Below are 27,723 nucleotides of genomic sequence, written 5' to 3'. Positions count from 1 at the left end.
TCGTTCAGGAATATGGCTTTGGTAATCACGGGAAACAGATCCTTTCTGGTAAAAGTCAAGATACTTCGACCTAAGGGATTGTTCATATATTACATTGCAGATCAACGAACTTTTTTTCCAAAATGATTCTCGGAATTTCTTTTGTTTAAATCCTTTAAACCACCTCCACCCCCCTGAAGCTAGTAAATAAACAGCCCCTATCTATTTGAGTTGATTAACCTCCTACAGTCTGAATGGAAAATTGCTTCCTTTCACTGTTACTTAGAACCTGTAGAATAATTAAAAAATAATGACAAATGACAGCAGCTGTTCACCTATTATTCATCTTTAATTCGCAATCTTAAATCCCATTTTTCATCCTAATTTATGCGAATTTAATAGGTGAACAGCCCCTTAATCAGCTTGGCTTCTCAAAATTCATTTAAATGTTTGATCAAAAGATTTTTAAATTTTATTCAACTTTTATTCTTCATTGTTCAAAACTATACAAAAGAAATACTTATTTTTTTGGAATTGCTATTCTTGCTAATAATTTTCAAAAAGGTTCATTGATAAGTAATTGATTGACTTTATTGATAAACTCATAAGATTGTGACTAAAACAAACGTTTGTCATGAATTATGAATTTTTAATTCAGAGCTTGAATTCGACTCGAATATTGTAGGGAATCGAGTCAACTTGAGTCAAGTTAACTTGAGTCTAGTTGACTTGAATTAAGTAGAATTTAGTCACGCTGACTTGAGCCAGATTGAATTTAGTCTCGCTAACTTGAGTCAAGTTGAATTTAGTCACGTTGACTTGAGTCAAGTTGAATTTAGTCACGTTGACTTAAATCAAGTTGAATTTAGTCACGCTAACTTGAAACAATATGAATTTAGTCACGCTGACTTGAATCAAGTTGAATTTAGTCAAGTTGACTTGAGTCACGTTGACTTAAATCAAGTTGAATTAAGTCACGCTGAATTGAATCAAGTTGAATTCTGTCAAGTTGACTTGAATCATATTGAGTTGAGTCAAGTTGACTTAAATTGAGTTGACTTTAAATGAGTTAAGTTAACTTGAATAAAGTTGACTGGATTCAAGTTGACTTGAGACGACATTTCCATACAATATTTGAGTCGACTTCAAGCTCTGTTTTAATCTCGTTAGAATTGCTAAATTTTTCCATTTAACTCTTATTTTTATATCATCATTAGAATGTTGAAAATATAATTAATATTATTAAGTATTTATCCTTTTTATTTATATTGCAAGAAGAATTATTGTAATTTTCTCATTTAAATGCCATCATTATCATTACCATAATTCATTAATTAAATTAAATATCCGACAACAATGTTACGTAATTCGATCAATTAATGCCAACTTATGATAATAACAATGATGTAAAATTAAATTTGATGTGTCAATATTTATCATGTAATTAACGAGAATTTGTCACGTTACTCATGATTGTGGTCTCGTCAATTGAAATTTGCTCATTTTTTTGCTCAATACATGCGGGACAGCACTTTCCAATCCTTTTACCAAATATTAAACCATTTTCACATTTGAGCGTTATATCCGGGCATTTTTCAATTGTACATGTTATTTGATGATGCTGACATAAACAACTTGTACAATCATCCTCCATCCAAATTTCATTATTTAATCGATTTATTCCTTTTTTATCTACACATTGGAGATGATGCTTCGATGATTTCAAATTATTATTATTACGATTATCTTTATTGTAGCTATTACTAATGAAATCATCTTCGTGATATTTCTTTCTATGTGGCTGGTCATTTTTTTGTTGCTGCTGCTGTGACAGAGTCATATTTAGATTCTGAATAAGTTCATTATTGGTCTGCTTTAATCCACGAATTTCACGTTTCATCTTCTTGAGTGTTTTTTGGAATGATTCAATAAGATTTTCAAGTCCCTCAATGCGCTCTTCATTCATGTCAAAATAATCATTATCGATGGTAACAAAATGGACATCCTCATCGTCATGATGATGATGAATGCGATTGTATTCAATTGAATTTAGTTCAAAATTTTTATCGTTTTTATTATCGACAATTTTCAAGTCACGTCTGAATCGATTACGTCTGGGTAAATCTGTAATGTCGAGATTATATGCGGCACGATGACTACAATCAGTACAGTCTGTCCATACACGTAATGAAATCATTGGAATATCCTTGCAATCGACATAACCGCCTTGATGGGATGGTAAAGTGAATACATCTCGTGTTATTCGGGTTATATTGTCACCATTATCACACAAGACTCGTGCTAACGATGTTTGCTTAATTTGTGCCAATTGTTCTGGTTTAAAAACGGATGGATTTTCATACCAAAATCGGTCACCATTTCGTAATCTCTTAAATTGGTCTGCAATGATGCATCGGAAAAGTGGACCGACACGAGCACCTGGAATTACATCTTCTAATATTCCACCGACCCATAAGTCAATTGAATCTGGATGTCCATAAAGCTTCTTTAGTTTCTCTCTAACATGTTCATCAGTTATGTCAGCTAATTCCTCGAATGTTGTTGATGTTGTTAAATTACACAATTTTCTATATTCCATATAACTTTGTAGTGCATGATCTCGTCCACGCTGTATATTCATTGCTGCCAAATCAAGTGAAACAGCGTGAGCAACAGTAAATAAGTGCTCTGTCAAATCGGAATTGAGTGACTGTTCAGGCTTCTTCATTTTAGCAGGCATTGTAAATAGACCACGCATAAGTGGATCAACACCACCTTCATAAACAATACGCCATGGAGCGAAAAATGCATTCCTTAATGGTAAATGTCCTTGTTCAATTGGCTCAAAATTGTAATCTAATCGCTGTAAAATCGGATTAATTAATGAATGTCCAAAACGGAATGCAGCCGTAGCAAATTCATTTGATATTGATGGATTAATGTTCGAGTCATAGCCCTGATATTCACCAAGAAGTGTCTTTCCGTCACTTCCAATAACATATCTCAACCATTGCATTGTAATGTGCTGCATCATCGCACCAACAATTTTTCTAGCTTCCTGATAAGTCTGCTCACCCGTCCAATGTGGATTTATTTCATTGAAATATTTTACAATTCGATTATGTTCTCGCATCCATATCGTGTGCATTGATAGTAATCCGACTTGCTCATTCACACGAACATCGCCAGCTGTGAAACAATTTACTGAACTTTCTTCAAAACTTCGTCGACAATCAATACCATCTGTGGGCGATGCAAATGGTAACATTGATTTCTGATTTGGGAAGTGAACACCTTCACGTAGATATCCATTATCTTCACCTTCTAATGAAATATTACGTAAGTCACGTGAGAATTGTTGAGAATATCCATAAACTTGTGATGCATCAATGAATGCTGTTAATTGATTCATTTGTTCACGTGGTTGAAGTTTACCGAAAAATACGGATGTCATTCCTGAGCCACATGCTGCACTTGATCTAATAAAGTCTATACAACGACGATTTGTAACACGTGGATCATTTGGTGGTACTTCCATTGGGAAACATGGTGGACTAAAATCACATGTCTTCTTACAATCAACACCATCCCAACTCTCTAAGCTGACAGACGGCAATGAATGGTCAAGATCGTGATCGAGAAATTGTCCCCATTGCATAACCATATGAGTTATTTCCATATCCTGTTCAACGACATCTGTAGAGATTAATGTTGTCGATATGAGACGTGCACTTGGCAATTTAAATCCATTGTACATAACATTTGTTGATCCAACGGGTGCATTAAGTCCATTTTCATATCTCGCAGGTAATAAACGTCTAAATGCACTCAACGATGTTCCCCATAATGAATTTTCAAAATTATTGCATGTACCGTCAATTGTCCGATATTTATTATGATAACAAATGTCAGTGCAATTTGGTGTGACACGATGTGCTGTGCAATCTGATAATTGTGCCAATAAATCCAAATATTCAGATGATAGCAAATCATCATATTTGAAAATGTCTGTAGCATTTGCTGTAAGATTCTTTCCGGCATTCACATGACGACGTATATTTACAAGAGTACGCTCATAAATTTCCGATGCTCTTGCAAGTTCTCGAGCAGGTCCTATATATATTATTTTTCATCGTCGATGATAACATCGAGCAACAACAAAATGTTGATAATGTAGGATGAATGGATAATATGAAGGAAGAGAAAAATGTGAAAAAATTAAAATTTTTTTTGAGTACTAAAGTAGATGATATTACCTGTGGGAAATCTAACGAGTTTAAATAAATCACTTTGCTGCTTTGGCGCTGCTGTATCTTTGAAAAGTGATGCAACCGTTTGATTGATAGCGGCATCAACCTCATTCCTTGCTTCTGAGAGTGCGACACGAACAAATTTATCGCCAAGTGCCAATTCTTCTTTCCTCCTTATATATTTTAAGTACAACCACAATGTTTATTGTATGTACAGGAACAAGAAGGAGATAAGAAACGATAAAAAAAAAGTAGGAAAAAATTGTTTATTATTAACAATAAATCATGGATGTCCATTGCAGTACGAATTTTTTATATTTGAAAATATGGTCCATTGAATAGTTGAATAGGGAAGAAGCTCAAGCAAATAGATCAGTGGTGGACAACCTGTGTGCCGCGACACACTAGTATGCTACCTAAAAGTTTAGGACTAGCCTAGAACAAGCCATACAATTCATGGCATTTCCACTAGAGTGCCGCGACACAAAGGTTGCCCACCACTGAAATAGACAGAACAAGTATAAATGGATGAGGAGATTGTAGAGTATGGGAAATTGAATCTTGAAAGCTGTTTGTTGAATGCTAGAGTTGAATATTCATTCAATTCCGACAAAAATTAAAGCAGCTTCAAAAAGTCTCTCGTTTCCTCGTCCACAAAGATATGATAAAACTTTCCATCCCCAAAGGGGATATAATCAGACCAATATGCCCATCATTTTTCACATTTTATCATTCAATACCCTATCATGTTTTCCTGTTCGTCAACATACCAGACGGACGAGTAGACATAATCACTTTATTTCAATGGAATTTTCCCTCAATAAAATGCAACGAAATTGATTTTTCCTCGAATAAAGGAAGTAGAAAGTAAAATGGAAAAAAAGCAGGCGAGTCACTAGTCCATGTATTTTTTTACTGCCGTTCCTTTTTAATCCAACACTATACGAATGAGTATATGAAATGAATATTTTCATTCTATTAATACCAAAAGATCTCATTCCTTGTTATGTACCGTACACAACATATATGAACATCGACAATGTCCATCTTATATAAAATTATCGACAAAAAGGTTGTTTCTTTTTTCGGAAAAAAGGGAGTTTGCCTCGTTTACATTCTAAATACATTAACAACATACCAGAATAAAGGCATTAGGAATGAGAGGTAAAATATGAATCCTTGATAAGGTCAAAAGGGAAGAAGACCAACAAAAAAAAAGAGGAGGAACTTTATGAAAAATGACTTGAAGCTCAACACAGTGAATCTAAAAGCATGCTTTATTGTGATTCAATCTACCGCTAATCCCTTTTATAGCTTACGGCATTAGAAGTCATGTGTGGCAGTAAAAATAACATCTCAAGTAAAAAAGAATTGCTCACTGACATACCTAACTGTAACGAAACATGATGCTGTCACACGTCCAAAATCATTCGTCACGGTACATTCATAGCGTCCGGAGTCGAAATCATTTACATTAGAAATGAAAAGGCTACCGGCTGCAGAGAGGCTGTATTTTAATGATGGTGTCAAAGTTCGACCGTCTTTCTTCCATTTTGACTGAAAATAGAAACAAAAAAGGTATTCAGTTCCTTGATCATGATTGATTTATATGCTTAGACTTACTGGCGGTACTGGATCTCCTTCGGCGCCACATGGTAATTCAATTGTCGTACCAGGAATAGCTTCAATATCATACGGCTCATATACTAAAACAGGTGGCCCATAAGGATTTACAACTTCAACATTTGCAGACGCCTCATCTGAGCCAAGAATATTCTCGGCAATACACACATAATGTCCTGCATCAGATTCCTTAATGTGGTCAATGTTCAAAGTTTTATTGTCCGTGGAGACATAAATGCGGCTTGAGAATTTTAGTGGATGATCATCCTTCGACCAGAAAATGTTTGGTTCCGGTTTGCCATCAGCATTACAAAACAAAACCACATTGGTTCCGGTTTTTTCTCGTTTATCCTCGGGTGATGTTGTTATTGTGGGTACTATAAGATGTGAAGTATAAATAAACAAAAGAATAATTATGACAGTGATTGAGAAAGTCCAATTTATTTTGATTAAGGAATGGATGGGAATTAATTTCATCTCGTATGATGTTATTTGTGGTTAAAGGCTAGAGATTCCTTATCACTAAATCTCGATACAGACGAAAATCATTAACAATTAATGGAATGTAGTCTCATTCAGAGGAAATCGCATGTTATACTTCATTAATATAATTAAACCTTACAGCAACAATTTAATCGATCAATAATGGATGGACGTCATGTGTAACAAATCTTTAGTCAGACGGGAAATCGATAGAATTTTTAAGGATAATTTATTAAAGTCTTGAGTGCTTTAAATGGATGTGTAAAATTAACATATACATAAAGTTTTGAGTAGATTAAAGAGAACCTTTTGATGCATCATAAAGGATGAAATTCCAAGAAGGTAAAATGAGATATGTGAAATATTTATATGCCTTAAAACTACTGATCTGTACCCTAATGCATCATTCTAATACAACAAAAAACAATTTCATTCGACATAATCTGTGCTGTAGTTGTTAAGTGTGGAATCTCTATCTGTATCCAATCTGAGTCCTTTTTTCACAATTTTCCAAGAAAATGTTTTCTCATTTCTTCTTTTTTGTTCTACTCATATTGCCCTTTTCTTCAGCTGCTCTTTTCATTGGAGTATTCAGTGTTGTTTTTTGAGTTTTGATACTTAAAGCTTGGATTTTATTGAAGGTCAAGAGTTTGGGCTCTAGTTGTGGGAATGTATCGATTGCTTCTAAACCACTTCTAGATTAATATTGTCACGTACCCGAGTGGCACAGCAAAGTGATATGAGCATTATCAAAACTAATTTGGCATCACATTCAAAGAACAGTGTGTCACAGTACACAGTTTGGACAAAACTGGTATTGGACACCACAAATTCACTGCTTTTGAAGACAAATGACGTGTTACTGACCCATTTTGATGACGATAAATTTAATCTGACACAGTGTGGCTCTTGGGTTACAGTTTTTGAGTTCTGGACTGATTTATTCCCCACAATACTGCTATGAAGGACTTTTATAGTAAAGCACACTTTATAGCTCGCTTAAACTACTCATTTTATGGATTTAGCTCAGTGTTGGCAAAATTGATCTAATCCAAACGAAGTTTGAGAATCCAAACTGATTGTCGTGTGTACTTTCTGTCTTGGCATACCCCCAAGGTGTGGCGTGACACAAAAAGTTTAGACAGTACTGATTTAGATTAAAACAGTTTAAGGGTCCAGATTCCTAAAAGGAGGCTGTTGATAGAGACAGTGTAGCACTTGGTATTGACTGTTGGCAAAGGGCAGCCAGCGATAGGGCTACTGTTATCCAATATACCAATTTAAAGTTAACAACCCTGCTTTCCGTATTCAGTCTTCCATTTATTCACTCACCCAACCATGTATCCATATACATTCAGTGTCGAGTCTCGATAAAATTTAATTCTTCCATGTTTCCTTTTTGTAATGAAATACAAGAATAGCAAGAATCGCTGTGTGAATTAAAACTAAACAAACTGTTGAATAAATAATATTGAAGCATTTCCACGAAGTATGTGCATTTTAAGTTAATTTTTTTTTCTGAAATACACTATAGTGTTGTTTGCTACTGTTGCTGTGCTTCTATGCTTTCTCTATTAAAAATAATTTAAACTTTTGCTACAACAAGCTATATTCACATGAAGCTTTATATTATGCAATCAGAAGCTTAAAAATTTGCATGTAGCACAAGCTCTTTATCAGAATACAAAAAGTCTTGTAGTTTGGTGATGCTCTAAATTTTATGGTTACATCCTCGGCTGTACGGTGACATATATAAAAAAGGCTTCATACATTTAAATTTCATTCATCCTTTTCCTTTCAACTCATGTTTTTGTTAATTTTTTAATTTTCCTCTTTGGCTGATAAAATAAAATAAAACAACAACAAGAACAACCTCCAGTATGTGTGTCGGTGAATGTTTTGAACGAGGAAATGAAAAGCATCAACAACAGCAGAAACATTTTTTTAAGGTGAAAACTTTTTTAATATCCCCTAAGCTTTTTTATTCTGTTTCGTTCAACTTTTTTAAATTCAGAGTTTCGTGTTAAACATTTCATTGTGTTTTTTCATCCATGCTACCGTATCTAACTACCTACTGCAATAGTAGCTAGCTAACAAAAATCTCTAACCGTTAATTTTTTATGGCTCATTCTTTATGCGATTATGAGTAAAAACTGAAAATTAGGTGTGTGAGTAAAACTTAAAGGAGTTAAATAAATCATGCTATGAAGCGTTCGTAGATTTTTTAAGATGTGGAAATTTGAATGATGGCTGAGAGAGAGAGAAAGATGGCTGAAGCGCACTTTCATAAAGGAATTATCAGATGTTTAAGTTAGAGTCCTGAATTCTTGTTATAACTTATAACTCTAACCAAGCTCGTATGCCGAACTTAAATTACATCAAAATGATCTCTATATGAATCTGTTGCTGGTTCTGTCGCCTAGTTTGTATTATATGTCCGCACGTTGAACTGTCATTTTTTCATCACTGTTCTGAGCCTAGTTTTTCGACCAGATGGCAAAGTGTCATGTATATATTATAAATCCTCTGTATCCCTCTTCACGAGCAAGAGGCGTGAATAAAGAACTTATTCAAAATTCGTAGCAGGTTTACGAGGTTCAGACTTTCCTCCTCCAAGGTAAACCTATACACATGAATCGTTTCTGATTTTCGACAACACATCACTTATTCTAGCTCCAGGTATTTGTTCAAGAAGTATTCATCCTTTTTGGAAAAACATTCCTCAATTTCCTAGAGTTTCTAATCAGATAATCTTTAAAATCAGCATAAGTAATCAATCTTTATCAATACAACTATATTAAAATATTAAATTCAGTCAAAATTCTAAATCAGTTCATGAGCAATAATATCTATTTCATTAACATGACAACATCTAATTTATTCCAAAATCATACGCTCCAGTCAGTCTGGAAAAAAAGTATCAACTGCTTATAAGCTTCACATATAAAAATAATAACATTGAAAGCTCACACATGAGACTAGCTTATATAATAATTTTAATTCACATGCAAATTAATTATTAAGATCAGTTACAAGCTACTGTAGTGTATTGTGTGCTGTATTGAACATAAATTATTATATAAAGCTCATAATTTACATCTCATGTGACGCATAGGACTATGGATTTTGTGATAAAAATATTTTTGGTTAATTTGTTAACTTTCATTTTATAATTAATGAGATTTTATAGGAGTGATGGGCAACCTGCGTGCCGCGACACATGACAATGTTTAAAAATGTGTTGAACCGAATGCCATGTGCGGTTTTGTGAGTTGAGGTGGCTCGGTGGCGCAATGGTTTCGAATTTTGGTTTCTAATTATTGTGATACCAACCAAGCGGTCATGGGTTCGAGACTCGGAAGAGGAAAATTTTTCATGTCATTTTTCGAATCATATGCTGCAGACTAAGGATCTACATCTTATGACCAAGATGTGCTGCGGAAAAGCATAAGGTTGCCTACCACTGTTCAATATAAACATTGGATATGCTGATTACATAGATATATCATCATGCGAATAGAGCTATAATGTTATAACAATGGAGTCTAGAGTCTACCTCATACTTAAGCATATAAAATGGAATCTTTTAGAAAACTTCTTTTCCCTAACGACAAATATTGCTTTATTTCACCCTTTACTATTCATGAGTAGTAAAACTATCTAACTATAGTTTAATAATTTCCTTATGTTTCAAACATAAAATACACATAGCATAATAGGATAGAATGCAGGCAAAGTTACGGTGTATGTATTGCAAAAACTATACTAATTAGATTGCAGTTATGTGTTCAGTAAGTAAACGTTTTTGTGGAAAAGAATCTCTATACTCCATTCCACTCGACTCACTTATATGAATCATATTAAGGCACACACAAGTATGTGAACAGCTGTTTACCGCATAAACAATTTTTGTGTCGTCTATTTTTGTACTAAATTTTTCATTACCCTATAAAAATGGCAATGGAATGCACTTGGAAGTGAATTTTAAAAGATTTAAACATGAACATTATTGAGCATGAATATTTAAACAGGAATTGTTTAATAGCTGGCAAATTGTTACAATTCAGGTTAATGCAAATATGAGCTTTTGGTTAGGACTAATTAATGCATTTTGTTTGCATGCTCACAATATTTTAAGGAGGCAAGAAATGAATGTTAAAGATTACATGCTGCTGAACAAAAACAGAACAGCTCATTTTGTCAAAATAAAAAGAAGAAAAAAGTTAATTTGAATGTTGAACATGAGCATAAGATAAGTAGAAATACTAATGATGATGAATTTACAATCATGTAATTTTCTTCAAATTATATTAAGCTGTATGCTGTTTTTTGTGTACTTGAAAATGATAACATTGCAGGTGGTTTGGATTTTCTAGGAAATGATTGCGTAAGTAATAAGCTTTATTGCTTTTTGACATTGTTTAGAGAAGCTGTATATGCCCAGTGGTATGATTTAAGGTAAATTAATAGACATGCAGTCCGGTCATCTGCTCTTGGGAAATTCACAGTATTGATTATTGACGTTCACTTTAAATCCAACAATTAATCCAATATCAGAACTATCAAAATAACTCTTAATCCACCAACACTAACACATCTCAAATTTTAAGCTTCAGATGCGATTTTGATCTGTTAATTCCAAAAACTGAAGTTCTAAACCACAAAATCTCCTGTCATAAATTTTTTCTCCATCCAAACTTCCTAACATTCAACCATAATAATCTGCATTTATCGCTCTCATACCACATGTATGCAATGTCTCGCTAGTGCACTTATGTTCTCAAAACTTCATCAATTTTATCCATTAACAAGAATTTTCATCGATTAGTTAACCCAGTGGTGGACAACCTGTGTGACGCGACACAATGGAAAATGTTTGGAAATTCATGAACCATAAGACGTTTGCGGTTTCAGTCGAGGATTACCACAAAGGTGTGCCAATCGAAAAAAAGGTTGCCCACCCCTGATTTAACCCCATCAAAAAAAGTTTAAAATTCAGGTAAATTTGCTTTTTCACACTTCATAATTACAACTCATCCAACATTACCTTTTCCATCAACTTTATTCTTTTCAGTAGTTTCGGTTCCTTTATTTATTGTTGGTTTTTAATTTTTTTGTCAGTACCGGAAGCAATAAAAGTGTGAGAAAGAACAACAAGAAAAGGAAAAAAGTTTAAAAAACTTATTTTTTCAAGATGAGAAGCAAATAAAAAAGAAAAGAAAAAGTTTTCGTTCCTCTTATTTTATGAACTGTGGCATAAGGAATGAATCTTCAGCATGTCTCGTTGAATATAAAAAAGGTATTTTCATCACATTTGTAAGGATAGAGTAAATTATGGATATTTCTTACCATTAATTTTATAATTTGCAACAGTTGATATTGTTCCAAGGTAATTTGTCGCCTCACATTTATAACTTCCTTCATGTTCTTCAGCTGGATGTGAAATCACTAATGTACCATTGTCATAAATGTGAACATGCTCGTTCTCATGTAGTGGCTGATTATTAAAGCTCCATGATATATTCGGTTTGGGATTACCGGAAGCAATGCAGTGCATCAAAATGAAATCGGCTTCATCGTTACTGTAGACATGACCAGCGGGTACTTGTACAAATTGCGGTCTACTTGCTTCGTCTACATTCTCCTCATTTGTATTTGAACTTGTTCGAATAGTCATGCGAGCTTCCCTTGAGATTGATTCACCGATTGAATTTTTAGCCATACATGTGTACATTCCTGCATAGAATAGAATGGATTTTTGTGATATATATAAATATACATGTATAGAAGACACAAGTAGATTAAAAACAATTTCATGCTGAAAACGGAGATAGAAATTTTTTTGAAATGAGAATGTACAGAAATAACAATATGCAGGATATTGTGGCATGCATGCAGCACCTTCATAATATGAATGAATGTATAAAATGCTTATAATGTTGAAACTTATATATAGCCAAAAAAATGTAAATTCTATATTGATTTTTCCATTAACACACCTTGATCCCTTTCATCAATTCTATCAATTTGAAGCGTTCCGTCTGGAGAAATTCGAACTCTTGTATCATTTTCGGAATTAATTTCATTTGAATTTAACATCCATATAATATCTGGTGTGGGATCACCATCGGCACTGCATTTAAATACAGCATTTGAGCCAAAAACAACTTCAACATCATTCGGTTCTTGCAATATCTCAGGCTTCTCTGCGTATACATGAAAAAAAGTAATTAAATTAATTTTTATTTTATATACATAAATAATTTATAACTAACTGCAATGCAATTCATCTTCAGTCATTTCGAGTAGATTTTTTCCCTCCATTACTTCGGGTGATTTACAACTGGCGGATGCATTCAGATGATTTTTCGCTTGCTGTAAATGCTTCACAAGCCACATCATGGAGCAGTCACATTCTAATAAATTGCTATCTAGACGTAGCATTTTTAGTGAATTCATATTGTCGAATACGCCAAATGGGAGTTGTTGAATTTTATTTCCATACAAATGTCTATGGATAGAATGAAATAAAAGTTTATAAGAATAGTTCATTGTGGATGTAAAAAAAAGTTCATTTCTCCACTAATTTACTCCAATTTTCAATGAAGACCAGAAAAAAAGGAACGAAGGAATGGAAATTATTTCTAACTTAATTTAAATTGAATGAAGATAGTCAGATTTTTATGCTGGAACTCTCTCTCAAAAAATGTTCCCTTTTTTATGAGACTGAACATTCACTATTCCAGACTTATTGGTTAAACATGCAAATTGTTGACGTTCACAGGTGGTATGGTACGAGTGCACTAAAAATTCATGTAGCTTTTTTTTGTGGCTTTTCAAGAGTTTTAAAATGTAAATTGTGTTGAATTTGATTAAATTTTTGTGAATATTGTTGTTGTGCATGGCATATTGTGATTTGTTTTAGAGATTTTTTGAGCAATATTGTAAGGTAGACAGACTATTTGTTCATTTTTGAGTGTCAACAACTGATAAAGGTTTGTATTTGTTGAAAGTTTTTGGAATTTGATGTCAAATTTTCTGTTGGAATCCTTATTACAATTAAAGGTAGTCCATTGGAAGGATGCTGTTGATAGAATCAGAATTGGACTTGAGAAGTCCAGAATCAGTCGTCAGCGATAGAGCCAGCTCCAGGCGACATCCACGGGCGATTATGGATCAAAATTAACCAAATTACCCAATCGGCACAACTTTTTCAAGACAGTTAGATGTCGGCCATATGACATCCAGGTGCAATTTCAATGGCTGGATTAAATATGGAAATTGTCACTTCGACGCCAAAAGGCAGCCATTTGGAAGTCATATGACAGCCACATGGCAGCATAATCTTGTGCCAATAGCGTACATTATAAAGACTGAATTGGAATTTCACAACTAAGAGTTAACATCCCTAACAGACAATAAGCACTCTCACAAAGTACCGTGACCGCACTTACCACAATACTTGCATAAACCTCCTGTAGGTTTACCCATTATCTGTTAAAATTTAATGAAAATGGACCTAAAACTCCTAGAATTAAGGAGTAACACAAGCACATCTACATTCTTGCTATTTTGTTTGAAATGTTAATACTCTGTCTGGTCTAGACATGAAGAATTAAAAATGAGAACTTCAGAGTAAATTTTTTCATAAAATTCGCTTAACGAGATGGGAATGAATAATTCAGAATCATAGACTTAACAAGAACGTCTGCCTAATTGTGAAATTTTATTCTATATTCAGTTTGCCTTACAATTATCCTTAATTAACCAAATTCAGAAGATGATACAGAAATTTATGAATTTTGATATAAAATGTTAATTTTTAAAGTAGTTTCAGCTAGGCAGGCTTACTACATCGAACGAATTGACATAAAACAGTCAGAATTCTAAGTTGACAGCACGAACAAACAGATCTATTTGCAAAAGTATGCAAATTCTTCATGCAAATCGACCTACATTTGTGCAAAAAAGACTATTCCCATAAAACTGCAAGTCCATCCATTTCAAACAAGTCAACAAATTCCTCCTCTCAATCTATTCCCAATAAAAAGAGAGAGAGAAAAGTTAAAAACTTCGAATTCGATTGAGATAGATTAATGCTAATGAGGTCTGATTGGAGAGCTTAGTGCAAATTTAGTCAACGTCGTTTTTATGTCAAATGCAATTTAACAAAATTGCTGGTCTGTTAAAAACCCTCTAAAGTAATTGTAGGAGAAGCTCTTTTTAGAGCATGTACACTCACACACATTAGCATGCACGGATGAACATAATTTGCTCCTTTTCACTCGAGTTGAATTTGCAGAAAGTTCTTTTTTATATTCTTGTTAAAACATCTTTCAGACTTGTTGTAATTATTTCCGTACATCTCTCATGCTGTATGAGTATTCTGACAAATATTGACCAATAGAACTTTTCGGTTCCCCAAATGAATATTTAATAACGTTGAAAACTCCTTTTTGTGGTAAAATAATTTTAAAATAGTTTATTGATTGGATTTCCTATTTGCACAATAATTTAATATTGCACAATATTCTTTAGTCAAATTATAAGCACAGACATACCAAAACCCCATAAATATTGTTTTTCATCTCATCATATTTATGAAATATTTTTCCTTTTAGGAAATAAATTTTCAAAAGTTTTTTTCGTCAAGCCAAATTGAAAACTTTGTCTGTTTAATGTCGCATCCTTTTAAAAGTACTTTTCAGACTGTTTTTCTTTTTGAAATATAAACAAAACTTGGCATTTTTAATGCTTATTTTCTGAATACTTGTTCATTTTTTCGAAAATAAATGATACTTGAGCTTGAATAAAATTCATCACAATCTTGGAACTAGTTTGAAGAATTTTGTTCTTTTTTTTGGATTAATCAAGGAGAATGAAAAATCAGACTGTTCTTTGAAATTAAGTTTTGTGATTATCAGGGCTTGGAGGATGATTTTTCTAAATAACTTCTGTTGAAATCTGCGCTGTAGAATTTGAGTGTTAAAACTACTTCAAAATTCCTTAAAAACTTCCTGTTTGATTGTTAAAACTCGACAGAATATTTCTCTGAAGAATTCCTCGTTTTATGCTAAAATATTTGCGCAAAAATGATTAAAGTTCAATCTTGAACTTCTCTTTTGAATTTTGAACTTACGTTACTTTTTAAATTCTGAATGATCGTTATTTTCTTTTGGTTTAAATTTCAATTCTCACTTATTTTTAACCAAACTTCTAAAAGCTTATACTGCTCTTTATAGTCACATCTAGGGTGTTGTGACACAAAGGTGGTGCAGCACTGTGATTCAAAAACCTTTAAAAAAGCAATAAGTCTTTAATCTGAGCTCAACATAACTTATACCAAGATCTTCCTACACCTATAATTTAAGACACAGGTGTTGATTATGCATATGACTATGAATATACATAAGAATATATGCAATATGTAAGACTCAATAAAGTTTGTTTCCCATAGTTAAAATTGAGAAAGTTTTCAAACAAATTCAATAAATTCACAATTTTATCCCAATCGATTCCAACAAAGCATCATCAATAATTCATAAAAAAGTTGTTCTCAAATAAATTCATTCATTGTAAATCACTGAGCATCAATACTTCCTTTATCAAAATCAACAAGTAAATTGAGATAATAGATTATAAAAAAAGGAAGAAGAAATTACTTTAGTCGTAAATCAATAAGCATATTTACGGGAAAGAATTGAAGATTTCGAGTGAACAAAAAAGGAAATAAACTTCCTTATGGCTGCGCTTTCTCAAGTTCCAACATCTTCTTCCAATTTATTCAATGCAGCCATAATTTTCTCATAACTTTTATGAAATAAAATTGAACATTTGAGGGAATTTATAAGCAACTTTTTACCTCCTGAATATTTTTTTGTTGCTGTTGCTGTTGAGTGGATGGAAAAAAATGCAATTTTGCAAAAAATGAACTCTTATGTCATGGCATTGTGCTGTTGTGCTATTTATTGTTTATTGAGAGAAATGTGAAACAATAAAAATGGAACAAAAATATTTTTCAGAACTAAAATAAACAGCAGCAACAAAAAAAGTTTTTACACCACCAAAGTTATTGTAGATCCAATTTATTTCATTCGTATAAAATATTCATTGAAATTTTTACCACTTTACGGGATATTTGTCAACAATGGAATTAAGGGAATAGCTTTTTCTGTGAGTAAATATTTGTACGAATGGATATTATATTTTTGAAATTTTTAGTCTGTTCGAGTATCCAGTGCAGCATGGGAGTTGGTTCATGTTGATTTCAAGCTCTGAGCTCATTATTCTAACTCAGTGGTGGACAACCTATGTGCTACGACACACTAGTCTACCGCCAAGTATTCCCGGAAATTTCATAAACCATATGCCGAGTCCAGCTCCAGTCGAGGATTCCCACTAAGGTATTCCTCGAAATAAAAGGTTGCGCACCACTGCTCTGACTGAATGCAATCCAATAATATAGTAAATTTGTCATTTGAAACTGAATTTAATGTTTGCTGCAATCATTGAAAATAGACAGCATTTGCGCTCATTTAATGAATTTTTGGCAAGCAATTTCAACAATTTAAGACTCAATATTTCCAATTTTAATGCTTCAATCCAGTGGTGGACAACTTTTTATTTTTCGTGCCACACTTTGGTGGAAAGCCTCGAACTAGACCGAGCACGGTTCATAGTACTTCAAAACATTTTTGGCAGCACACTTATGTACCGCGTCACACAAAGTGCCCATCACTCCTTTAATCCATCTGGATTATGAAATTCAATACAAAAATTCACTCTCAATTCAACATCAATCTCAAACAATTAACCCAACTGCCTTTAAATCACAATACATCTATTGCTATTGTTCAACACAAAAAAATCACTTCCTTCCATTGAACTAATTTTCAGTCCATAAATTTCCCAATAAATACCCTCAATTTCCTTCATAGTTTGTTAAACTCTAATTGAAATTCTTGTGCACATGAAAAGTCAAAAATGTAACAGCTGCATGCCCAAATATTTATTCACTTTTCAAAAATCTCATCATCCCAACAGCAACAATAGCAGAATAAGTTTTAAAATCCACAACTTGTGGCAATACCATATGAAGGAAATGAATTAAAAGTAGAGAAAAATCAAGCAAAAGTTGGATGTTGGAAGTAAAATTGATTAAAAAATGAAACGATGCGAAAAAGCCAAAAGATCATAATTTAATTTAAATCATCATGCATGATGATGATGAGAAACGTGTGTGTGTGTGTGTGGGTATGTGTGAGGATGTTTATATTGGATGTGATAGGAATAAAAGAGAAGAAGTAAAGACTAAGGATTATAGTAAAAAAACGCAAAAACCACAATATGCAGCCCCTCCCCAAGCATGATTCTACCTATCTTGAAAATTGAATCTCTTCGTTAGTTCCCTAAGCTGATTTTTAAGTGAAGCATCAACAATTCATGTTCACCGCAATCAAATAATGTAGATATATTCTGTTTTTTATTCCATAAGCATAACTTACAGTCTTTCCAATCTCACTAGATTGACAAATGCATTCGCTGCAATATTCCTTATGTGATTCTGATGAAGATACAGATATCTCAATGCTGGTAGATTACTAAAAGCTTCCGACTGAATTGTTGTAATCTGATTTTCATTTAAGAAAATGGAATGTAGTTGCTTCATATCTTTGAATGCATTTGACGGCACTTCTTTCAGATGATTGAAACGAAGATCTCTGTAAATAAAATAAAGTAAAAAGCATTTAAGATTAAGCAGTTCTTAAAGTGAAATTTTTTTGAAGGTTCCTTTGTTTTACTTTGAAATTCCTTGAGAATGTCTTCGTTGTTTTCGTTTAATTTATCATCAAAAGTGTGTAATCATCAACAAAAGAGGAATATGAAGAGCTATTCATGTGCATGCACATATGCTTAACTCAGCAAATGTCATGAACTTTGAGTGGTTTTTCAAAAATTTCCTTCCTTGAGAATTTTCTTTTGTTTTTGCAGGAATCTTGAAAACTTTTCACAAAAACTCTTATGAATTGTCTTGAATGTGTGTATGTATTTAAAGCATCTTTAAACAGAGGTGATATTTAAGGTGTGATTTGAATTTAAGATTTAGTCATTAACCCTAACTAACAAAGAGGATGCTTTCATGATACAGAATGCCACTACGGTACCTAAACGCGGTTTCTATGCAGATAAGGGTAAGTTCCGAACTACGTAAATATTGACGTTAGACCATCGCTGTTTTTAATTCTCCTGATTACTAATAATCTGTTGTAATATGAAGTTAGACATTTATACCAAGAAATTGGCACTGGAGTTAACAATCTTATTTTAAATATCTTACTTACAGCTTGCCATTCACTGTAATGAACAGTTTATGACAAAACTTGAAATTGATCTTCAAACTGAATCAATGATTCAAGCAATATCGATGACCTGAACGAGGTAAATCTGGCATGAGTCCAGATGTCACCGAATCTGATTCCAACTCAGAGTCACACCGGCCAAAACAAGGCAAGTCCGGCTTCAGTCCGGATTTCATTGAATCTGGCTCAAATTCAGAGTCACCACGGTCTGATTTTTACCATTTCTATGCCATATAGTTTCCGAATATGAGAACCTTCCTATCAACCCTGTCAAAATTTAAAACAAAAGACATCCCATTGTGAACAAGCTACAGTAGGTGAAATGAAAATAATTTAAATTGATAGGAACTGAGGAACCCTTTTCGGAACTTAAAACAGTATGTGGGATATTAAAAATTTCCTAGACATCTTCAACCAGACCTTAACAATTTGAAAATTGCATGAAAATTCAAGAATGTGCAAGAATTGACCCAAAAATAAATGAAATTGCGTAGCATGTACCATAATGACTTCGTCTCTTCCGTCCATAAGAAGAAACATATTTTGCCAACATGGACATCCGAGAAATGTCCAACTGCTTTTAAAAAAATTATTTTATGATTTTGACGAGCACAAAAAAAGTTTTTTCTTATTTTTCATTTCAAATGACCAACTTTGCAGACGAGAACAGATGAATGTATGTTTTTATGCTTTAATAGCTCACATCCTAAAGAACCGAGGGGAAGATAACATTTCCTTTCATGCACATAAAGCCACAAAAAAATATTTAATAGTTCAGTCTTAAATAAGTTTTGCGATATAAAGTACAGCTATTCAAAGTACACGGCACATAGGGAATAAAGATGTTTAAAAGCTAAAAAAAGAAGTATAATGAATGTTTTTCCTTTTATTTCTAGATAAGATGCACGAAGATGCATTAAAATGTATTTTTATTTTATATCCTGAAGCAAGGAACTGTACACAGCATCGATATTCATTTAATGTTTAAAACGAGTACTTTAAAGTAGGTAATTTATAAATAAAGAATGAAGTTTTTTTTGGGGTTCGTTCATTAATGATGTCTATTAATGGATGAATGAGAATTTGGATTCATCCTAGATGTTTAGACGAGTGGTTGCCTTGTGTCTTTAGAATTTACTGCCCTAATAGCCATTGTAATGTGACTTACATAACTTTGTTGGATGGCCATACAGATCAACTGTGATCCTAAGCGTCCCTCAGATGACGCCTAAATCTGGTTCATTCGCCGGCTTCCGCCTGACAATTGCCAATACCCATTATAATCTGACTTTGTAGATGTTAAAAGTGCTTGTGGACGACCAAAAAACTCTTGGAAGGCATCTAATGAAAGATACAGTATTGCACTTGGTAGTGGTAATTGGCAGACGGAAGTCAGCCATAGAGCTAGCTATAGGCGTCATCTTAGGGAGATCACGAATCACAATTGTTCTAAGCAGCCACGAAGAAGAAGTTCTATAGAAAATTGAACTATAGCTCATCTATGTCACTATGTCTAGGCTAATCACCTATCCCATCCAGCCACCAAGCTTCTCATACCTCCAGCATCACATCTCACATTTCCATCATTCATGATTACATCCCACCATCTTGTGTATACTCCTTAAATCCATAATAAATTACAACAAAAAAATGTACATATTTTGCCTTATGCCAAACATCTCCATAAGTAGGTCCTCGACAGAAAAAGTTTCGTCTGAGAGAATTTTTCTATGACCTCATGACGACTAGAGAGATTATTCAGGAGAGCATTTTTGTTTAAACACAAGCAAGAGAAAGAACAAAAAAAAATCAAAACTTTTACGTCCTCACATAAAAAAAAGTATGACGATAAATTCCTTTAGTGCTCTTCTTCTTCCTGTTTCTCAAGTAGGCAGGATTTACGGAAAATTAAAGCATCGTCATTCTTATATGACTGGCACATGGAAAAGCTCTTCTACTCAGTCAGAAATATTTCCTGTTTCATTTGTATTCAATTCTATTCCTTTTTTTTGTAAATTCTGAAAACGGAAACGACTGCGAAGTGAAGAATCATCATCAACAGCGAATATGACGACGATGGTAGGCAGATGAATAGATGAGAATTAATGAAACAATGTAAACAAGTATGAGATATCATTAGAAGTGAGAAATGTGAAGGAATGAAAGACTTTTTTTGTCTTTTCTGGATTAGTCTAATGAATTGGCATAATTTTTGGGTCTGGATCTCTGATTTTGATACTAAAGTAATTGGATGGGTAATTAATTATCTATTTTCAGGATGATTTAATACAGTTTAGTCATTCCTTAATTGAATAATTTGTGAAATTATCTGTTTTGTCAGCTTGTGGTTTCTGTTTCTTGAATTGCAAATTAAGACATTGATACTTAATTATGGAAATCTTCCGGAGTTGGTAGGAATCGAACTTAACTGAGGAATTGCAAGGTGTCAGGACTGTTGCCTGACATTCAGTCTATTTGTCCAATGCATCCTCATAGCTTCCTTAACAGTGGATTTGCATGTATACAGTTCAATGGCGAGCAACCTGTCTGTCGCGGTACACTTCTGGAAATGCCATAAATCGTGTGTCTTGTATGGTTTTGGTCGAGGCTCAGAACCAAGCTGCACCGCGGAAAATAAATGATTGCTCACCACAGGTTTTGTTCAATACTGCAGATTCCACAATGCAGCATCAACATCACGTCACTAAAATGTAACACAACTCTAGAAACACATCAGTTTCCCACAGCAACAACTCAATCCCCAAGACAGTCAAAGTAAAACGAAAAGAAAATACAATTAGAAAAAATGTCATAAAAGTACTTACAGTATAGTCGTTTGTGCCGGCACTTCAGGGATAGATTTTAATTGTTGACGAATGCATTTCACGATACTCTGTTGACACGTACACTTCTCGGGGCAACCAATTGCTTTTACATTATTATTATTATTCAACACAGTAATTGTGAGTAATGCAATTAGCACTGGATACAACCTTTTATTCATTTCATTCATTTTAATGTTATTTTATGTATGTCTGCCTTTCCACCTCACTCAAAAAAAAATGAAGGAATAAATTTATGTGCTGGATTCTCGATGAAGTAAGTCTATTTGTCGTTCCACTTATTTAATTCACAGTTTGATTTAATTAATTATGTTTGCTTAAATGAGTTGTTCATTTTCACTGACTGGATATATATTATTTTTTTATGTGTTCCAGATTCTAGTGTTGATATTTTGCATGTTCATTGCTGTGGCATTTTTATCTTTATTTTAAAAATTAAAAAAATACATGAAAATGAAAAAATTTTCGATGCAATTTACGTTAATTTAATGGAATTGGAAGTTCTGTTTTTGTAGCATTTTTGAAGACTTGCTGTATTTTTAAATTGTAAAGCTCTTTAATTTTTTTGGTGATAAAGTGAATGTTTTACGGTTGAAATTAACTGATAATTGAGCAGTTCTTGCTTAAGGCGATGATATGAAAATTATATTAAAGTTAAATTATGGTTACGATCAAATTGAATCAATACACTCAATAATTGATGTCCTAAGGGGGTTGTTTACTTGTTATGTAACACTCTTAGGGGAGGAACATGTCCCATGTTGTTATGATTGAGATTTTATTTGGATTAAAGGGTTCAGTAATATTTGTGAGTGGACAAAAATACGTTATAACTAATTGATCTGACGCTTATATCCAGTTGATGACTTTTCTAACCAGAGTTCGAAGTCGACTAGAATCTTATACGGAATCGAGTCGTCTTAGGTCGACTTTTCCAAATAAAATCTGAGTCGACTTCGAACTCTGGTTCTCAAGTATTATTGTCCACTAGAGAACATTTCCACTCTTCACGTTACATAATAAGTAAACGGCCCTTAACTAAACTGAATGAAGGACTTTGATCTAATTCTTTTCAAAATCACAGCAGCTTGCAGTAAATTTCAAAGTTTGTTAAGCAAAATTGCTAAAGATTGATTGGTTAGTCATTCAATTTAATTCGAGATGTAAGTAAGACTGTTGCTAGCAAAGTGTTAGCGAGCATGACACAAGGTTTAATTTAGAAGCTTCATCGATTTCGTAGTTCATATGGATTCTACACGAATTTATTCACCTGTTTTAAATAGTTCAAGTTGAATTTTCGATAGATCCAACTTTTTAAAGTTCACAGTTTACTTTAATTCACAATTTTATCAAGAAAAAGGTCACTTTTTTGAAATATTTTAAAAATTAACTGCTCAGAAGATAGAGTAGAAATGTCAAAACAGTCCTCTGAATATTCTATCAAATTGTCAACAAAACGTAATGATCATCCTACATTTCAAGCCAATGTTACTTAAAATTAGGATTCAGTCTAGAAACATCGAGAATATTTCAGTTTAGTCAATATTAAATGCAGGATGGCATCATACTAATCTTACACTCCACTATCTCCAGCTTCTAAAATTCTGACACTGACTTTCAACAAATTTTCGAGAATTTTCAACACAAAAGAAATTAAAATCAACAAATCAATGGTAACTTTTCATCTCGATTCTAGAATTTTGACACAGAATAAATTGGTATCACTTGAAAATGTATGCACAAAACATCATAAATTTCATTTTGTAGCTTCAACATACAGAAACATAAAGCATTTAATTTTTATTGCGTTCATAAAAAAGAATTCATATAATACCACGAAGTTTTATAAAAATTGCAAGAGTTTGTCTTTCGCTTTTGCGGAACCAAAAAAAAAGATGAAAATATAAAAAAATCCGATCAATTTAATGTATATTTATGAGGGCGTGTAGACATACACACAAAAAAATTGAGAGTTTTTGCATTAAATACACATTCGGATATTCATGTGTGAATGCTTACTCAAATGTCAAATTCTCATCATTTAGTAATTTTCCTACTTTCAATTTGGCACAAACACATCAGAAATACTTTTTTTTTTGTTTAAAAACTAAATTTATTGCCACTCAATTGATTTGTATTTCATATGCGGGGCGGCTTGACATTAAATGATTCATGAAAATGCTATCAATTCACATAAATCAAATTTCTTCTTTTTATGTTTTTTATTATATATTTTTTTATGTCAATCCGTCGTGTAAGGATGGGGGGTGTGAGGATGTAGAAGAATAAGAAGCATTGGCAGATTGTAAGATTATAACAGATATCTACACAACAACATCGACCCAGTGGAAATTCAATTTATTAAATCAGTTTCATGAACAATTCCTGGCATCTGTATTCTCTCTGTTGATGTCAGGGAAGTAAGCAGTAAGCTATAAATTCATTTAACTAGTATCTTATTTTTTATATAGTAATAACTTTTAATTTTGTTACTAAAACTTTTACAATGACAAGCTTTTGCTGTTGCTGTTGAGTTGCAGGTTATTAATCCTGCAGTCTTTTTACCAAGAGATTCAGAACATCCATAAGATGAAGTTCTTTCAGTTAAGTTTGTCTCTAAAAGAAAACAGTTGAATGAAAGGTCATTTTTGGTTTTATGTGTCGAAGTGGCTTGATGGTGTACTGGCTTCGTTTGTTGGGATTTAGCTTTTATACATTGATCTAGCGATCCGTGGGTTCGAATCTCTGCATGGAAAGTTATTCTCGTTTCTTAGAAGGGTTAGAGCTTGGTATTGGCAATTGAAATAGGGCAGTCAGCAATTGAGTAGATTTCAGACGCCAACTGATAACAGCCATGGATCACAGCTGATCTCAGCACTTCCCTACAACATTCCCCGAGTGAGACTTACTAAATATATTTTTGGTTCAAAAATGTCAATCTATGTTTATCAATTGCATCAACAGCAAACTGCTTACGTCAGTCAAAACAATAAAAAGGTGAACTTTCATCCATTTTATGATGATAAATGCTGAATATTATGAAAAATAATCCTTTGAAATATTTCTGTATGTTGATATTTGATGCAACAAAGGAGTATGAATAACATATGATTGTTTTAAATTTAAGTATAATTTCCAAAAAAGAAGTTCAAGTAACATAAATGAGACAATCGAATAAAAAACAGTATAAATCCACCCTTAATCCATTAAAATTGCTTTAATGCAGAAAAGAATCATTTAGCAATTCCATGCGTAACTGCAGAGAAGAAAAAAAAATTTTTCGTCTGAACATTCAGACAGTTGTCAACTGAATAACATCCACAAATCTTTCCCAACAGAACTTCTACCGCACGACACCAGATGTTTTCTTAAATTGAGCAATTTAATTAAAACCAAAAAATGAAATTTATCTTTGATGTTTTAGCTTCAAATTAATCGCTTTAAAGAATTTTTTGGATGCAAACTATAACATGATGGAATTTCGGTGGAAGTCACGTAAATGCTGAATTTTAGAATGGGTGTTGTTTGTTAGTCCTAATCAAATTGTAAAAAGGAATTCAATTTTGTTACTATTAAGTATCCTATTTATAGTTCTAGAGAATACTCCGAACAGCATACTGTACGCTAAGGATAAAGGACTGCGTTGCAATAGGTCACGAAGTTGCCTGTGATAGAACAACACCGTGATGTCGGAATTCTGATCAGTATCGACTAGAATTCAAGCATCAAATAGCAAAAAACGCTTAAAGGATCTAAATTCCAGCACAAGACCAGTTAGATTCTGATTCTAGAGTCACCCAGGACTGGTTCCAGTATTGGGATCAACTAACCGACTTGTTCTGTTCAGAAGCTATCTATCGACGTCCATAATGAACTTTCTCAACATAAATTCTGATTCCTTAGATTTCAAGCTCCACAGTCTTCAAGATGTTCGTGTATCCTGCCTTCATATTTATGTTCAAAACCACTTCCAAACACTCATTCCTGATGTGATTTAACAACATATTTTAGAGCAAAAATCGTGATTGATTGACGTGATTAAAACACATACTGAACATGAGAACTAAAAATACTCGAGATTTTCTTGTTCATTTCCTTTCCATTTTAACAATCTCCTCTCAAGAATAGGAAGAAATTTATCGGAATCGGGAATAGAAAAAGAAGCACTTATAAAAAAATTTTTAGGACATGAACATAAAAATCGTTTTCGGTTTAAAATTTATGGCCAATTTATGTACGTTTACTGAGCTTTTTGGTACGAGTACCGAATAATAAATTAATAGAAATTATCACTTTTGTATAGGGAACACAACACAAAAAAAATTATTGCAATTGTCTTTTGATACCACACTTTATGTTATGGCATGGAGATGAAAACGCAAGTCAGCCACAAATTATGGAACGGACCAAAAATAAAAATGGTTTTGCGACTCATTTTTTAATTATGAATTATTATGAATGTTGTTTATTGAGGATGGGCTGTATGACTTTAAAGTGTGATGAATTTTTAAGAATATTCTCTGGAGATTGATTCATCCTTGACAGATCAAGTCCATTTATTGTATTAAAAAAATTTGTTTTAGGGTTGAATGATGGACATGTGTCACTTGATTCTGTTAGAAATTATGTGGTGCAGATTCTAAAGGTGAATTATTTTTGGAATCAAGGTGCCATGAGAGTTGAATTATGAATTTTTAAGGGCAGAGAGGCTGGAGACAATATTATTTCATGGAAAGGCATAGCTATGATGGAAATAGGTGGGATTGTGAAAGAACCAGTCACTCTTGACGAATGGAAGTTGCAAAGACTTTATTCCTACTATTTGATTCTTTCTTAAATTGCTTCCTATTATTTATTACACCCAAAACATGGAATAGTGCAGTGGTGGACAGCCTGTGTGTCACGGTACATTTGTGTACTCTCCAAAACTTTGGAAACACCCAATACTGTGTACATTTTTAATCGAGGCTTACCACACACTACTAGTAGAGGAGTAGATTATACCCAGTGCAGTAGAGGTGGGCAGGCTAGGTGAATTATCCTAAGGTTGACCAACTGGATGGTTAACTGGGTGGCGTAAAGTAGAAATCTCTGGAAACTGACTCCTGATTGTGAACATTCAATGTTTTGAAATTTTTCTAGAATCTTAAACGAAAACAATTTTTTCCAGTAGATAAGACTAAAAACTCACAGTAGGCACTGTGTCAAGAATACCCACTGCTTTCATAGTGACCTGCCAGACATTTTTTAAATCCCAAGTTCCAATTATGACTAAAAAGTTCTAGTCACAAATAAACATTATAATGCACATACTACAAACACAAAACAAGTCATAAAGTCAAAGGACGATCATCCCCCCAAAAAAAAAGAACATCAGTCATAAAGCAGCACAATACAAAAGACTGAGCCTCAAAAAATGCCACCTCCACAAAAAAAAGAAAGAATCATGTCAGTGTCTAATTAAAAAATATTCCAAAAAAATTTCTCTCATTTCCCCAAACATTCCTTTCAAATAATTTTTGATTTAGCTCTAAGTGCCTATGCTTATGCTTCAAAGCAAGCGTATGTTTAATTTTATATTTTTATCTCGGTGCTTCCGCTTGATACTATGTATTCTAGCCACTGAGAGAGCGTTTCGTTGTCAAGCTAAGTTTAGAAAAAAAACAGCACTGATAACGAAATCACTTAAAAATATATATACATAATTAAATTATGGCTTTTTCTGCCAATTGCAAAAAAATAGCAACGAACATAAATTTTGTAGTTTCACTTATGCATTTTCATATCTCCTCGTCTGTTCCTTTTTTCCATTTCATAAATTGTTTCTGTTTCATATCGATTTGAAATTTATGTTTTTTTAATTTCTATAAAATGCACAAATTGCAATGAAATTGAACAACGATACTGCAAGCTGCTGCCACGCTGTATATTTTATTTATTTTTTTTATTAATCCTTCAATCAAACTATCAATTTTTATTTCCAAACGAACTCATCTCATCTCGAATGTGTCTCATTACTATTTAATTCATCATCATCATCTTCCTCATCTCTACCAACCAAGCACTTACATTAAAAATTTAATTTAATTTATGAACACAAAAAAACTTTCACACAGCACATCACAAGCACAGATATGACACTTTACATTCACTACCCAACTACTATTCCGTCTGACTGTTTCAACC

The 27,723-nt window shown here is 33.1% G+C and overlaps 1 protein-coding gene across 3 annotated transcripts; it reads right to left on the bottom strand.

The window, feature by feature from the left end:
- Positions 1-473: 473 nt before the first annotated feature.
- Pxn (Peroxidasin) lies at positions 474-27,723 on the bottom strand. Of its 3 annotated transcripts, none has more exons than XM_070641344.1 (11): positions 27,607-27,723; positions 21,520-21,958; positions 17,840-18,055; positions 12,611-12,846; positions 12,335-12,541; positions 11,685-12,071; positions 11,383-11,421; positions 5,853-6,229; positions 5,617-5,786; positions 4,236-4,402; positions 474-4,092 (listed from the first exon to the last, which is right to left on the bottom strand). In XM_070641344.1, exons 2-11 carry the CDS (start codon positions 21,705-21,707, stop codon positions 1,424-1,426), a joined length of 4,656 nt encoding a protein of 1,551 aa, XP_070497445.1. In that variant the 5' UTR covers positions 21,708-21,958; positions 27,607-27,723; the 3' UTR covers positions 474-1,423. The 3 variants fall into 3 exon arrangements, with proteins under 3 accessions (XP_070497445.1, XP_070497446.1, XP_070497447.1); XM_070641345.1 differs by having other exon boundaries at positions 21,520-21,745; XM_070641346.1 differs by lacking the exon at positions 11,383-11,421.

This window comes from Chironomus tepperi, unplaced genomic scaffold (assembly GCF_022539635.2).
Source record: "Chironomus tepperi strain 1889 unplaced genomic scaffold, CSIRO-AGI_Ctep_v1 contig_244, whole genome shotgun sequence".
Lineage (NCBI taxonomy): Eukaryota > Metazoa > Arthropoda > Insecta > Diptera > Chironomidae > Chironomus > Chironomus tepperi.
The sequence above is the reverse complement of the archived record's forward strand: the minus strand, read 5'-3'. Positions and strand labels throughout refer to the sequence as shown.

What these genes read in the sequence shown, in the direction of transcription:
- Pxn (XM_070641344.1), bottom strand. Translation starts at nt 21,707, where the DNA reads ATGAATGAAATGAATAAAAGGTTGTATCCAGTGCTAATTGCATTACTC. An exon ending in CCGGCACAAACGACTATACT is followed by an intron (nt 18,056 to 21,519) that starts GTAAGTACTTTT and finishes TTTTATTTACAG; the next exon opens with AGATCTTCGTTTCAATCATC. An exon ending in ACTCGTTAGATTTCCCACAG is followed by an intron (nt 4,093 to 4,235) that starts GTAATATCATCT and finishes TAATATATATAG; the next exon opens with GACCTGCTCGAGAACTTGCA.